Genomic DNA, 15,887 nt, shown 5'->3' with positions numbered 1-15,887 from the left:
TATAATTGTGTCACAACACAACAATGCCATGAAAACAACAAAATGGAGTTGTAGGGTACTTGAGGCAAAAGTAAACTTAGTATATATGTTTGCATTGTAGTTAATTTAGTACAGTAATACTATTCTTAAAAAATAAATGATTAATTGCACCTTCTTCCATATGTTATGCAGGACCTTTAGGTTTTGCCAATAGTCAAATACCAAAAATCTATAGTACTTCCACAAGTCAACTATAACAAACACTACAAATCAAATATATCTATTTTTGATTTGTAGCTATGATAATACATAATATAAACAAATTGGCACCATATTTAATCTTTCAAAGACAAAGGTATTTGTTACTTGAATCTGAAACTAAATTTTTCAAGAAAGTCTCTTCAAAAATTGCATGTATAATGAAAAATATATATTAAAAAATACACACACACACATATATATATATATATATATATATCTTCTCAACCAATTCAAAAGCCCATCTTTTACTGAACCGTGGCTCCTATCATTTACTTCAACGTGGTGCCCATCTGTAGGGGTCAAATTATGACGTGGCAATTCAAATGCATGCACCAATGCGGACGCGGGTGGTGGAGGGTTGATCATGATATATGTATGTGATCATGATGTATGCATGTATGTATGTATGTGTTCACGCATGCATGCATGGACATGGGGAGAGTATGAGTTGCATCATCGAGTCCCTCTCCGTTCCTGTGTGCATGAAAATTGTCGACTGCGATTTCTGGATACAGACATTTCGATATTTCCAGAGCGCGGTGGACAAGGTGAAAGATCGCTCTGCATTCATTCATTCATTCATTGAGTCAGTCCGGAGTGAGTGAGGGAGGAAGGATTCTACTTCTTCTTCTTCATCATCAGCAGCAGCAGCACTGCGTGCATTGATTTTGATCTGCAGCAGCGGTGGTTGAGCATGATTCTCTCCAAGGCGCGCTCATCATCATCTCATGGCGAGAGAGGGAAAGTCCACAGCGGGACACACAGCAAAGCTGCATGTATCCCCGACTTCGGACAGCTTCTGGAAGCGCGAGATTACAAGGGCGCCATTACCGTCCTCCAATTCAAGCGCATGGTGAGACGCGTCTACCGCGCTGCGCGTGTTTTGTGTTGAGTCCTTTTGCAGCCATTTGATGTGTCTCGGATTTGTGAGTTGGAGTTCATGGTTAGGGAATGGTGTCCGAACGCTTGTTGTGGTAATCAATGGAGTTAGGACGCAGGTGGAAGGATGCGATAAGAGAACTTTGGAATGGCTGGCTTACGCGCACTTCCACCACGGAGAGCATGATAAAGCGCTGGTGTTGTACAAGGAGCTGCTCAGTGTCCTTGATGCCGACCCTAATTATCACACATACTCGTCTGCGTGCCTCTTCTACTTGGCGAACTATGATGAAGCCAAACAAGCTGCATTGAGAGGCAAACGCACTGAATCTGGCAACGTTTCCTCAGTGCAATGTTTTTTGGCTGTGCCTCATGCTTGACTATTATCGAATCGAGATAGCCAATATGCCATCTTGTCGATATTGATCGTTTGAGTATTCATTAAAAAGAAGAACCTTCGTTTAAAAGACTGTAGGTTGCAATTAAAACGAAATTATACATATGTATGTATATCAGAAGGACCTAGAACATTGCATATTCCTTCGGCTAAGTTGTTGATTGCGGATGACCAGGTCCCGAGAGTCCATTGCAGAAGCGCATACTGCTTCACATAGCGCATCACCAGAATGACGAGATTAAGTTGCTGGAATATCACAACAGTTTAGGGGAGAAACATGAAGACCAATTAAGCTTGGCATCAATCCATTTTCTTCGAACTCAATATCAAGAAGCTATTGATATCTACAAAAATCTCCTGCTCAAGAACAGGCAACTGACTTGACCTTCACGAATCCTTCTGAGTACGTAATTATCGAGAACGTTTCGAAATGTCCGTAATTATTTACTTCTTGTTTTGGTTATGATCTAAGATTAGGATAAGAGACTGGACCATGCTTAGTAAGCATCCAAGGGAATGTCCTGTGTATGACCTAGGGTGTTGGGCAGTGCAACAGAGGCTGGCTGGCACTAAATGTTTTTATTGCGTTGTGCTACTGCAATATGGATTTATACGACGTGAGCCTTAAGGTTTTGGACATGTACTTACAGGTTTGTTAATGCCAAATGTATTCGAATACAGCTGAGATTCTCTGTTGGCTATCACTTTACATTCCGCTAGAATATATCTGTATTTCAACCTGACAATGTGATCAATCTCGCACGTTGTCCTTCCAACCAGGTACATCCAGAGAGCCCATTGGCAGTTAACATCAAGGTTTGTTCCGTCCTTTTTCATCAATGCCAACCTCTCTTGACTTTGTGCTTTACACAATAATAGCTTCGCCGTCTTCACGCTTTTCTATTGACACATCGTGCGTAGCTTCTGCCGTCATTTCTCTGTGATGTTTCTGTTACAAATCATAATGGCTTAGTATTGCAATCAGTAGACATTTTCCAACTGTTTCAGACCTCTTCTTAATATTGAAGAATGTAATGAGCTCGTTTCTGATTCTTACTGAGTTTTTATTTTTATTTTCAGGCATGCAATAATTATAAGCTGTGCAATGGGAGCATAGCAGAAGAAAACTTGAAATCTTTGCAGGATACACTGAAAATCGCCCCTATCGAGAATTATCTTGTGAATCACAACATAGTTGTCTTCCGCAACGGCGACGGAGCTTCGCAGGTGTGGCCGGCAGTCTGATATATGTTTACGTTTTGTGAGACCAGTTATTTCGTTTTACATGGCTCAGGTTTGAATCTCGAAACAACCGTAAATGTCTTCACGAATAACGGGACATACACAAATAAAATTGTAGGCTTGGCCACGGATGCTTGGTATTCTGCCGGAGGCTCGCATGAACCTGGTAATCTACCACTTGAAGCATGGGGGTGAGTGAGTACGTTCCAAGCTTTATGCTAGAATCTACCTTGTGTTGATGTGTTTAAGTAGTTCAATCACTGGTAGGAACAATTTTCAAGTGCTTTCAGAATATGACGCGCTTATTAACATGTGAAGTGGACAGAGCAGAAATTCAAGATGCGTACAGCATGGTCAAGGACTTCGAAGCAACAACTCCACAAGAGTACATTGTGAAGGCCGTGACTTGCGCAAGCCTAGGACAACAGATGGAAAATCCAGACCTACTAAAACAAGCCCAGCAGTATTTTCAGTTGGTAGGTGCATCGGCTAGTGAGTGTGACACTATTCCAGGGCGTCAGTGCATGGCCTCTTGCCACTTTCTTCTCAAGCAGTTCGACGATGCTCTAATTTATCTCAAGGTGCAGCCATCGTCACCATGTTTAAAGAAGATTAGTGAGTGATCCTTTGGATATGTTAGTGCTAGTATATAATGGGCTCCACTCTTGCTTGTGGCATGCAGTCTATCAAAGAATACTCCGAAGAACAGGATGAATTCAACTGGAACTACGGACTCGCATTAGCAGCTTCAGGTGCGTACAAGGAAGCAGAGGAGGCATTATTGCTGATTTGTAGTGAAGATTTTCTTAGTGACTACTATTACCAAGCATGGCTTTCCTACTGTTACATTGCCACCGGCAAAGCAAACCTTGCTTGGGAAATCCATTTACGCACAGCTGCTCCTAGTCCATCCTTCAGGTGCATCCAACTGCATCAAATCCGCTATTCTTTTTGAAATCTGATTCATATCGAATCCCCACAAAATAATAATAATAATAATAATAATAAAATAATTGTGAAGGCAATAAAAAAATTTCCTGAATTTTTATGAACATGACTGTTAAATATGTCGTACTGTAATTGCAGTTTGCTGCTGCTAATTGCCAATGAGTGCTATAAAACGGGACAGTATTTGTATGCCGCTAAGGCGTTTGATCTGCTTGGGCAAATGGAAGATTCCCCTGAATTTTGGGAAGGTAAAAGGGGAGCTTTGGTTGGAGTTTTTCAAAAGGTAGTCTCTGGCGATGAGCCCAAGGAGAGACTCTTGGATATCCTGACTCTTCTCAAAAACTCGAACACGTCCGAGGTACGCAGTACAAAAGAGTTCCCAGAGAGATAAGACACTGTGCACTGTTAGTTACTAGTAGTTGATTTGTGTTCTCATCATTGTTCATTCTGTGTCATTAAATATTGAGCATCAGAACCTCAGGCAAACAGAAGTGATATTATGTCACGCTCTGAGTCCAGCGGATCTCGTTAGAAAAACCTGAACATGATGCTGGTATCAAATATGATAATGTGGTGAATGAAGGCTGAAATAATTGTGCGCGTCATCAAAAAATGGGCGGAGTTGGCAAGCGCGTGATTCAGCTGAGTAAATTTGACTCAATGCAATTAAATATCAATTATCAAGTTCCTATGTTGGATTACATTGAAATTCTTGAAACATGTGAACGGGAAATTGTATCAAATACTGCTTATAAATCTCGATCGAATGAACGTGTAACTGATTCCCCATACAATTCCATCACAACGAGGTTTAATACTAGGTTTTACAGTATCTTACCATCATTCAGAAACTAATCACATGTTTAAATGAAGTCATTGCACAATGATATTTGTCTCAAAGAGAATAGTATGAATTGTAAAAAATGGCACACTTTTCTCAATGAAATGTGGAATAGAAGTCAAATGTCTTGCATTGATTTGGACACCAAACAAAGTTTGGTATTTACATGTTTAAGCGAGTTGCTAATTTGGTGAGCTATCTTAAAAGGTGGCACCAATTTTCTTGTACTGGTATCTTCCATTCTTTGGTAGGTTTGTATTGAGTGGATGCAAAGAAAACTTGAACGAAATCTATTTATGTGATAGATAGATGGAAATGAAAGATTATAAAAGGTGATAGTTGATGTGGATTCTTATGTAGCCAAATTGGATTTATGTATATGATTAATAAGCAACACTCTTTTTTTCATGTTAATTATCAAGTAAGGAATTATAATGTTCTTCCTATTTTTAAGTGCCTATTTTATTTTAAACAATAATCATGCCATAACATAGTGACACCGAAATATTACCTATTCTAAAATTGTTATACTTTGTCATGTGGACTTTAGTGGAAGTTTTTTGATACTTAAGAATTTGGTTTGATCTTGCAAAGCAAATTTGTGAAGGCAATTTCTTTGACAAGGAATTCGTTAGTTGATTAATTCATGGTCTTTTTGATTGTCTGGTACGTAAATTTTTGTGGCAAATGATTGATTATCAAGATGATGTGTACATCTTATTCTTTTTAAAATATATGAATAAGAGATGTTGCAAGAAAATTAAAAAAACACTCTCTTGATTATGTCCATTAAGCTTGTAGATACAAATGCATAACTATTTACGTGCAATACCAAAACAAATTTGTAGCATTAAGAATAATCTTACAAGAGGACTTAAAGAAATGTAATAGGAAGAGTAAAAGTAATGGATTCAAGTATTATTATTCCAATAATTAAAAAGTGATAGAGAACCTTCTTGTATCAGAGCTATATTTAGAAAAAATGGCTTAGCTAGAAGTTCACTCTCCTTCTTCAGTCAATGGCTTGTAAAACAATTTTCTTAGACATAGATTCAAATTTAGAACATTATATTGGTTTATTAAAAATATCAACTTCTTAGAGTTTTATAAGTATGAATATTACCTCAATATCACTTATAGTTTTTTTTTTTTTTTTTTGTTTTTTGTAATGAAGTAGTGTTGTAATTGAATATATTCAGTATGTTAGTGTAGGAGTGGAGTCTTGATGAGTTTCATAATTATTGGATTATCTCAATAGAATGGCATATGTCCACATAAGAAAACATCTAAATTACATAACAATTTTCTTGTCTACATAATCTCATTTTTTTGCATCAAAGAGTGTATAATATTTTGCTTTTATAGTCGATATTGCCATTATAGGCTAGAGTTTGCTTTGCCATAAGATTGGTGTTGTTTTTAATTTTAGTAGCATATCAGAGATAAATCTTTGATTATCTAGATTGCATGCCTAGTTTGAATTAGCAAAAGCTTGTACATTGAGGTCATAGTTATGCAGAAAGAAAATCTTACAACTTGTAGTTTCTCTGAGATAATACAAAATTCTCTTTACAGCATCCATATGAGTTGTTAGTAGGAATGTTATGAATTTATTTAGCATAGAAAAAAAGTATATGATGTCAAATCATGTATAGATTAGAAAAATTAAACTTCTTACTATGCTTTGATATATATGTTTATCTATTGGTAGAAAATCTATTTGTATTTGTAATTTGATGTTTTTTTTTGTTGATATAATTGTTGAATTATACTTTTGTATGCTGTTCTTGCTAAAGAGCTATTTGATGTAGTATTTTTATAATAAGAATATTCTTTTATTAACAACTAGGATTTTAGTTTAATATAGAGAGAAAGAGTGTCTAGCATTGACATTTGATATTTTGCTTGAAATAAACCAATCTCTTATGTAAAATTGATCATATGGGGCTATTTAATGTAAACCTTCTATTTACTTGTTGAACTATGAATATAGTAGTGAATTGTAATGATCAAAGTTATTGGAGATTTATACATCTTTAAGTCTTACTTTTAAAATGAGGTTATTCTATGACCTTGTTCTTTGGTACTTGAGTTTTTTAAGGTATTTTTGTTACAATCATCTTCAACTTCAACCATGTTTCAATGTTACACACATACACATGTAAAATAATAATTATTTATATGATTTAGATAATAGTAGATAAAAGTAGGTCAATTCCATAATATCTTTATAGAAACTTCATAGACACTACTTTGATTTTAAAGGTATCTTTAATTGACTTTTTAGGTTAGAAACATCGTCAAAAAGTTGGCCATGTGCCACACATGTTGATATCTTGAAGAACAAACTAACTATGTGGCCTACATGTAGAAAAATTGCCTTATAAGCTAAGGCATGTGTCTTACACAGTCAACACATATTAGAGGTCCTATAAAACATTGCCATATAGCTCCTGGTTAGATAGTATATATAGAAGCAAGAGTGAAGCCATCTTCACTCTTGTCAATTTCTTCTTTGCTTCTAGTCAAGATTTAAGAGTCTCTAGTTTTCTTGTCATTTGGCAATAGTCATCTCAGTTTTCTTTTAATATATATATTATTTTATTTCTATTTTGTCACTTTTCTTTTGACACAATTTTTTTAAGTTTATGTATTTTTTTTTTAGTTCATGTTCTTGACAGATTGACAAGACTATACTTATAATATTAGAGCTTTGTCTTCTCTTAATTAAGAATAGATTTTATATATATATATATATATATAAGACATAAGAATATTAGAAGTTGCAGATTATCCTCTTCTAAACTAATATTGTTCTTAGTATCTTCTTTGTTCTCAAGTCCCTTCTTCTACTTATCTTGAGCAATATTAGATATTTATTTTTTAACTATTATCATGGAAGAGCTTCTTGAAATAAAGAGTGCAATGGAATAAATATAAGAGCAATTGAAGGAATTAATGCTTGTAATGCATCAACTTTTCTTATGATGGAACATCCTTCAAGTACTAGAGAACTAAGAAATGCTTTGTCTAAAAAGTTTGATGGCACAAGATCAAAGTTTTGAGGATTTATTAATTAAGTACAACTTGCGATTGAACTTCAATCCCAAAGCTATCCAACTCCAAGATATCAAGTTAGATTCATTGGTACACTTCTTTCAGATTCAGCATTATCATAGTTTTCATCTTTTTTTATACAACAAGATCTAATACTAGATAATTTGGAGGCTTTTTTAGCGGAGTTTTGATCCATGTATGGAAAACATGATACAACTCATATTGCAACCAATAAGATCCATATTTTACGAGAAGACAATCGATCCGTAATATTATGTGCTTCACAATTTTGACAACTTGCAACTAATATCAAGTAGGATGATGCTGCACTGATTAGCTAATTTTTCTATTGATTACAATATGAGATAAAAAAAATTGATGCTTAACTTACCTGATCTTCAAACATAGAATCAAGTAATTATCTTTGTTGTGAAGTATGACAGTCAATTTTTTGAATTTCGATCTAAGAATCAAATAAATGGGCCTCAACATTATTATAATTCAATGGAAATATCAATGCCTCTTCAACACATATATTCAGAAGTAGAGGATATGTAAATTGATATAATACGTTTTAAATCTCATATTGAGCAAGTAAAAACTCGTTGTTGTCAAGGAAGATTGTACTTATATTATGAAGAATCTAACCACACTGTTCAACATTGTCCAAAAAAGTGATGCAATTATAAAATGAAGAGTATAAATGTCAAATAAGATAATATATTAAAAAATGAATTTGTTCAACTATAATGGGGACTATGCGGCTGGAACAGTATACAATACTTAATGAAGGTCCTATTCTCTTCTCAAAACCCTCTCCTTGTTTTATATTAAATATTATTTTAGAACCAATAAATTACAAAGCCTTTGTCTTGTTAGATTCAAGAGCCTCAGAGTGTTTTTTAGATGAAGAATTAACTAAAAGACTTAACATATCTTTATTGAGGAAAACTTAACATATTCACGTAGAAGTCATAGATGGTCTCTTGTTTTCTTTTGAAGATATTACTTTCTAAATCTATGAGTGTAAATTTTTACTCCTCAACCTAAGTTACAAGATGGCCTCAATTAAGACATGCTTGTAATTGGCGGTGTCAAGTGAAGTAAGCAAATAATAAGAACAAAAGAAGAACAACCACAAAGTAATTGAAATAGATGACATAAAGCAATTACAACACCCAAAACTAAGTCATAGTCTGTTCATTGTATTTTCATCTAATAAAAATTAGAAGTTAAAAGTTAAAAGTATATTTTTAGATAGATAATTTTATTATCTTTTTAATGATGTAAGAAATATATAAATATGAATTATTATGAATAAGTTATGAAGTTTTAAAGATATGAAGTAAATAATTAAAAAGTGAAGTACCTTCAAGGTGCTACAACCCATATAGGACTTGTGCACTCTCCTTCCTACAAGGACTACACTAACTGCTGGTCTTCCTATTTTCTACTAGAAGGACCAATATTTTTGCAATTTTAATCTCACCATGGTGTTCAAAAACACCCAATTAGCTTCAGAACCTTGTATGGCCTTCAAATCTTGCTCCATTTCTTCATAAAGGCTTCCAAAGTGATGAAACTCATTTTTACTAAGATCTTAAAAATTGTTCTAAAAATTCCTAATAAATTCTAAGTAAATTCTGAAAATTTTTATAATATTTCTATAATATTCATATATATTGAAGGCTATATCTTATTACCTTGATTATTTTTGATAATAATAAAAATAAATTCAAATCCACTATAAATCCTATTTTTTATATCAATAACTAAAATGACATGAGATTCTTTTTCATGCTTCTTCTAACTACTAACATTTATAGTTTTTATAAGTAGTACATATAGATAGAAGACCAATATAAATATTGGTCTTAATAAAAAAATCCTTAATATTCAAAAATAAACTAAAAATACTAAATCAATGAAGATAATTGCCTCCAATGCTTATTAAGTCTCTATTTTCACCACTAACATTTTAATTTTTTATTTTTCTTAAGATTTCTACACTATTCATTATATATTGTAATTTAAAGCATTCTAAATGCATATTTTTATCTTAAAATAATAAGTAAATCAATTTGATGACTCACGTAGGGCGACCATCTGAGACAACTTCTAAAGAAGATGAACTTAGATTTGACCTTCTAAAATGCTGTTGAATAAAAAGAAGAATTGTCTACAAAATTATTTTAACAACTATTCAAGAAGAAAATGAGTGATTTGCTTTTAATCTAAAAGAACTAAAGTAGATTTTGTTCTATAGATCTAAATAAAGAAGACAAAGAAAATTAATTTTAACCTAAGATTTAATGATTATATATATATAAAAAAAAAATCAAAAAATCAAAACTAAAATATAAAAAAGTAATATTTTTAGATTCTTCTTTGATATGAAAAGATTTTATTATCAATCTTCTAAGGTCTATATATCTATTGGGTATCAAGGTTGGTCTTTTCCTACACTAACACTAGCTCATTGAAATAGTCCATTTTTTCCAACTGAATTCAAACCAAGGACATTCACTTGACAACCTTTCACTTTATCAATCTCTCTATGTCTTTTGGATATTTATTTAGATATATTTTATAATTTTTAATATATATATATATGTATATATACATATTTTTTTTTATAAAAGTTTCATCAAATACTTGTCTCTTTCAATTAAAATATCTCTGATTTTTTGGTGAAGGAATTAAATTGAATAGAAGACAAGACAAATGAATATGACTTTAGCTTATCTTGAACTTTAATGTTTTAGCTTCTAAATTCTACCTGATTTTGATAATTTTTTACTTAAAGGATTGAATAAGGTTGAATTTGAAGATGAACCATTTGACTTTGTTTATGATAAAAATCACACTCTATATTCTTTATATCTATTTCTAGATATTTTGGTAAAAAAATCTTCCCTGTTAAGTATTTGTAGTCAAACTAAGTTATTTGAAAAGACTTCTTTAACAAAGTAAAGGCCTAACCATATGGCATCAAAAAAATTTGGAAAAACTAATCTCCTAGCATCTTTTAAGAAAACCAATATACCAAGCTAAAAGATTCTAATTTTAAGTCACTTGTTTAAGGGAAATTTCTTTTTTTTTACAACCTTTATATATTTTGCACTTCTTCTCTTTATTTTGTTCCATCTTTTTAGTTGTTCCAATCTATCTTTAAGTAAAACATCTATAAATTTATAATCTATATTGTGAACATATAATTGTTCTATAGGTACCTTATACCAATCATTTGGTACTAGTAGATGAATGGCTACATAGATTCGAATTGTAAGATGACTAGAAGTTTGTTTGAATTGTAAAGGTAGAATAAGGTTGTCTTTCTCTATTAAGTCATCTAATTCATGAACTTTAGAGCTATAAAAGTTCAATCCAAAGACATCTTCAATTTTTATGTCATCAACTAGGATTGTTAAGATTACATCTACTTCATCATTTTGCCATGTAATAAAACCATCTATGAAGTTGACATTCATTACTTCATTTGTACTTGAAGTAGGATATTTTATTAACCATTTAGTGAATTTTCCGTCATCCTCCCAATCATATAATCTAGGGCCCATACATCCTAATAGAGTTGATTGAACTATACTTGATTGAACCACCTCTTTTGTTACCAAAACATCAAACCTAAATTTTTATTTTAATTCTTTCTATGATTGTGGATTCAAACTCTTATCTTTGAAAGAATAAGATAAGGTTTTGGCTAAAGATAATCTTTGGAATTGAATAAAGATTTTAATCAAATTTTCTAATGGCTCATAGATAATATGGAGCTTCTTACCTCCCTAATCAATATTTGCATTTGCTGTGATTAACCATGGTCTATTTAAAAATAATGGATATGAGTTTTTGTTATGATGCATGTAAATCACATGAAAGGTGAAGGAGTGTTCTTCACCTCCCGTAATCATCCTACAACCACTAATTTGTTTCAAAAGTATGTCTTGACTCTGATTAGCTATGTTGATTACAAAAAGAGAAGGTCTAGTAATACTGAGTCCTAGTTTCTCTATAATTTTCAGTAGCATGATATTGAATCTACTACCTCTATCTACAATAGTATAAGGTATTATTATATCTACTATAAATACTTTTAACTCAATTGACTTCAAGTCTTTTGCCACTTGAATTGTTTTAACATGGGCTTGAATTTTTTTTCTTATAACTTTGGCGTTTCTTAATAGGCAAGCCTATTTAAAATACTTTTTTCATTATTGGAGAAACCTCCAATAATTGAGCAAAAGTTATATCAACCTTGATTTTGTTCAATTCTTTTCATAAGTCATAAGTCTCCCTTTGATCATTTTTTTTAGAATAAATGAGATACCATCTTCTAATTCAGGGATTCTAGGACCTTTTCATTCTTTTGCAGAAAGGAATTCCTCTACAAGGATTTTTTCTTTTCCTATCTTAGTTTTTTGAGTGATTGTAGATTTGAAATTATGGAGCATTTTTCTTAATTTCTTCTTATTATCCATTGCCTCTCTTGTAACTTTATTTAAATCAAAAAAGTAAAGAAAGTCTTTTGAACTATTCTCACTATCTATTGAAGTAGGAGGGAAAAGACTGGTATACTTAGATCTTGTGATAACTGCTAAGGCTAGCATATTAGGAAGTCCTTTATCCTTACTAGGTGCTTCTTCATGAAAGATGTAATATGTATGAAAAGACAATAGTTGGTTTCTAAGAATTTGAAAACCTTGTTTTTTAGTTGGTATTTCTAAATACCTTACATCTTAAGAAATTTTTCTCTTATTTTTTTGGCCATATTGAGGTTGATCTATATTTAATGAAATAAATCCTTTTGATATATTTAGATCCAAAGAAGAGTGTTAGATTTGAAGATTATTATTATAATCATAAAATAAATTAAAAGGTCTTAAAGTATTGTCTGAATTTGGATTTCTTGCTCCTTTCAATTGGTCTTGCACTTATGGTTGATAATTTTCTTATAGAAATTTTAAAGGGATCACCTTATCAAGTTACCTACATATGCTTGTAGGTTGGTTTCTCCTACAATTTCTACAAAGTATCCTATTTTTTATCCAACAACTACCTAATAGATGTCTATTCTAATAAATGTGGTGCACTTCATGTTGTTGTTGTTGTTGTTGTTATAGGTTCTTAAATCTTTGGGTGGAATTTTATCGAGGTTGGAATTAGAAATTGGAACTTGTCATACTATGATTTTTATGAGATAGAACATACAATTGTGGCCCTCTCTAGTTTTACTAGTAATTTTGTTGGTTCGAACAGAATTAACTTATATGTCGTGATTGGCCGCATTGAGTGCACCAAAGCCCTGAAGTGTGTCTATTAGATTCTATAAGAGATGGGACTTGGTTTGAATTTTGACTCTTAATTAAAAGAGACATTTTTTCTTGCATAGCCTATATTTGTTGTGCAAGTTCATTTTCAAATTCTTGTTGGCTTTGAAGAACTTCATTCCTAAAGTTTTCTTTCCATCTATTTTTATCTTCTAGATATATCAACTTAAAAAGGACGAGAGGTAGTCTAACCTCTAAGGATGCTAGATAGTGGTTTATGAAATGAAATTGAAGTTCTACAATCCTATACATATATCCTTCAAAATCATCTATATTTTAGGCATGTATAGGAATAAAATTAGGAATTCTATGGTCTTTTTTCTTCTACATTTGCTCTTACTTCTTGGTAATGTCTTCTACTATCCGAGCTATTTTCTTGGCCTCTTCTAAATTATCTAGCCTTTTTTTAAGAATCTTTCAAATTATTTTCTTATTATTAAAGCCTTGAATAAAAAAGTGGCTGAAGATATCATCTATTAGAAGAATTTGTACAAATCGGGTCACTACCAACTCAAATCATCAAATGTATTTGTGATTTCTTTCTCTTTTCTTTGTCTTAAAGAAGAAAGAGCTGTGAAGCATTACTTTTCTCTACTTTTGGTCTAAATTTTTCTAAAAATACTCTCATGAGCATGTCCCAATTCTTAAAGGTTTGAAGGGGAGTAGTTTCTATATTACTCGTAAGCCTCATTCTTTAGGGTACTTAAAAACCATACCAAACAAGAATCCGGATTAGTAATTAAATATATTGTGAGAAGTTTTATGAAATTCTCTATATGAGCAGACAAGTCATCATCTCGAGTCTCTTTAAATATTAGGAAGTTGTGGGGCATAGAAGTTGCTTGTAAATCCTTAAGAATTATAATTAGCAATTCTTTCATTGAACCAAGGAATTGATGGATATAAAAGTAGGTGAGGTTTATCTTTCATGTTCCATTAGAAAAGAAAGAAGTATTGACCGTTCTCTCTCTTGATTTACCTCTACAACTAAGTTAAGAGAAATAGGATCCAACCCTTTTCTTCCTACTTCCTTGCTCAGACTTGATTCAATTGGATTTGAAACAAGAACATCTTCTAATGTTGGAGGTAAAGATTCCTTATCTAACTATTGAATCTCTATTTGTTTAAGCTTTGGTTTATTTTTCTAGCTGATAGATTCAATAAGATAATTAGGAAATTACCTACTATAATAGTTAACAACAAAGGTCATATTACAAAAATATTTCTTTGTAAAAATTTCACACCACATTGAAAAAAAAAAAAAAAAAAAAAAAAAAAAAAAAAAAAAACTCACTTAGTTGCATATCTAGCCAACCTATCACTTGTTAACAAACTTCCAAAATACGTGACTCCTCTTCTAGCTGATCTCAAACTAAATATTCTAAGTAAGGATTTAAGGTTTAAAGATAATGGATTAAAATTTCTATCTTCTTTCTCCCATCCACATCTATAAGAGAGATTAGAAAGTTATCTTTCATGTGTCTTCTTTCTAGATTCTTCCCTCCAATTCTTAGCTCCTGCTTCTTATATTCAAGCAATTTTCTAAAATTTCAAAGAAAGAATAATTAATAAGGTTCAAGGACTTACTTGATTGTATATTCAAGCAATTTTCTAAAATTTCAAAGAAAGAATAATTAATAAGGTTCAAGGACTTACTTGATTGCAAGCTATTAATACTTTATTTCTTTCTTCTTGTGCTCTTTTGCCTCAATAACAATCTGTGTTAGCAAAATAAATTTAAATTCAATGAATTTTATTGAAAAGATATTCATTTTAGATTATGATTTGAACTTCTTGGTCTTCTCTTTTCTTCTTTTTTTCTTTTTTCATTATTTTTTCCAAATTCCTTCTAGCTAACTTTTCAATATATCTCTTCTTCTTTTGTTGATGAAGAATTCTCTTGAGGTTCTTATTAAGTTTGTTCTACACTACTTTCTATGAATTGAAGAGATACAAGAGATAAGAAGAGTGTTTAAATCTTCCTACCACTAAAGAAAAGTCTTTAACTAGAAATTCACAAGGATGAAAAGAAATGATACAAGGAGAAGAAAGAGTGATTAAATCTCCCTACCACTAGACAAAGGCCCTCAACTAGAAAAATTACAAGGAAGAGGAGTGATGAAATCTTGAAGACGAGCTCCACCCTTTATGCTTGCAAGTGACAACTATCTAAAGAGAACAACCAAACAATGCTAATACTAACATTTAATTACTCAAATTCTACTTAAGATTAGAAATAACATTATTGCAAAGAAATAAATTAATAAATAAATAAATAAAAATATATTAATTTACTTCAATACATAAAACTATCATGCATATAAAAAAAAATTAAATAAAATAAAATTAATAATAAATTAATAATAAATTAATAATATTATTAAATAAAAGTAAGAATAAGAATTAAAAAAGAAAGTAAACATAAAAAGACAATTGAAAGTCAAAATAAAAGTCAAAGTAAAATAGAATAGAAGTAAAAATAAAGTAAAAATTAAAATTAAAGGTAAATTAAAAGTAAAAAATAAAAATAAAATTAAGAGTTAAAAACAAAAGAATATTAAATTAAAAATAAATATGAAATTAAAAGTTAAAAATAAAATTAAATATTAATAGAGTTTTTTTTATTATCAAAATTATTTATTTATTTTAATATTATTATTTTAACTTTTAATTTCAATTAATTTCAATATTTTTTATTTTTAGTTTTATTTATTTTTAGTTTTATTTTTATTTTTATTATTCATTTTATTTTTATTTTTAATTTAAGATTAAAAATATATAATTTAATATAAATTAGAAAAAAAATTTAAAACACAAAGTTTACAAGTATAATATAAAATAAATAATGTAAATGAGTAAAAAAATAGAAATCACTAACCTCAATTGTATTCCGCTTAAGGTAGCAATCCCTTTCCACTCCAAAAATCGCCACAATTTT

General features: G+C 31.1%; 1 protein-coding gene across 4 annotated transcripts; it reads left to right on the top strand.

The window, feature by feature from the left end:
• The first annotated feature begins 689 nt into the window (after nt 1-689).
• On the top strand, nt 690-4,774 carry LOC112280763 (intraflagellar transport protein 56). 4 transcript variants are annotated; one of them, XM_073537812.2, is made up of 11 exons: nt 692-1,093; nt 1,232-1,434; nt 1,692-1,887; nt 2,073-2,166; nt 2,297-2,332; nt 2,597-2,743; nt 2,877-2,949; nt 3,077-3,339; nt 3,441-3,676; nt 3,845-4,064; nt 4,290-4,774. In XM_073537812.2, exons 1-11 carry the CDS (start codon nt 969-971, stop codon nt 4,341-4,343), a joined length of 1,647 nt encoding a protein of 548 aa, XP_073393913.1. In that variant the 5' UTR covers nt 692-968; the 3' UTR covers nt 4,344-4,774. The 4 variants fall into 4 exon arrangements, with proteins under 4 accessions (XP_073393917.1, XP_073393913.1, XP_024372333.1 ...); XM_024516565.3 differs by having other exon boundaries at nt 693-1,093; nt 1,239-1,434; nt 3,089-3,339; XM_073537808.2 differs by having other exon boundaries at nt 693-1,093; nt 1,239-1,434.
• Nucleotides 4,775-15,887: the final 11,113 nt, after the last annotated feature.

The sequence above is a fragment of the Physcomitrium patens genome, chromosome 1, assembly GCF_059467195.1.
Source record: "Physcomitrium patens ecotype Gransden chromosome 1, ASM5946719v1, whole genome shotgun sequence".
NCBI classification, from domain to species: domain Eukaryota; kingdom Viridiplantae; phylum Streptophyta; class Bryopsida; order Funariales; family Funariaceae; genus Physcomitrium; species Physcomitrium patens.
Note: the sequence above shows the minus strand (reverse complement) of the source record. Positions and strands in the feature narration are given on the sequence as shown.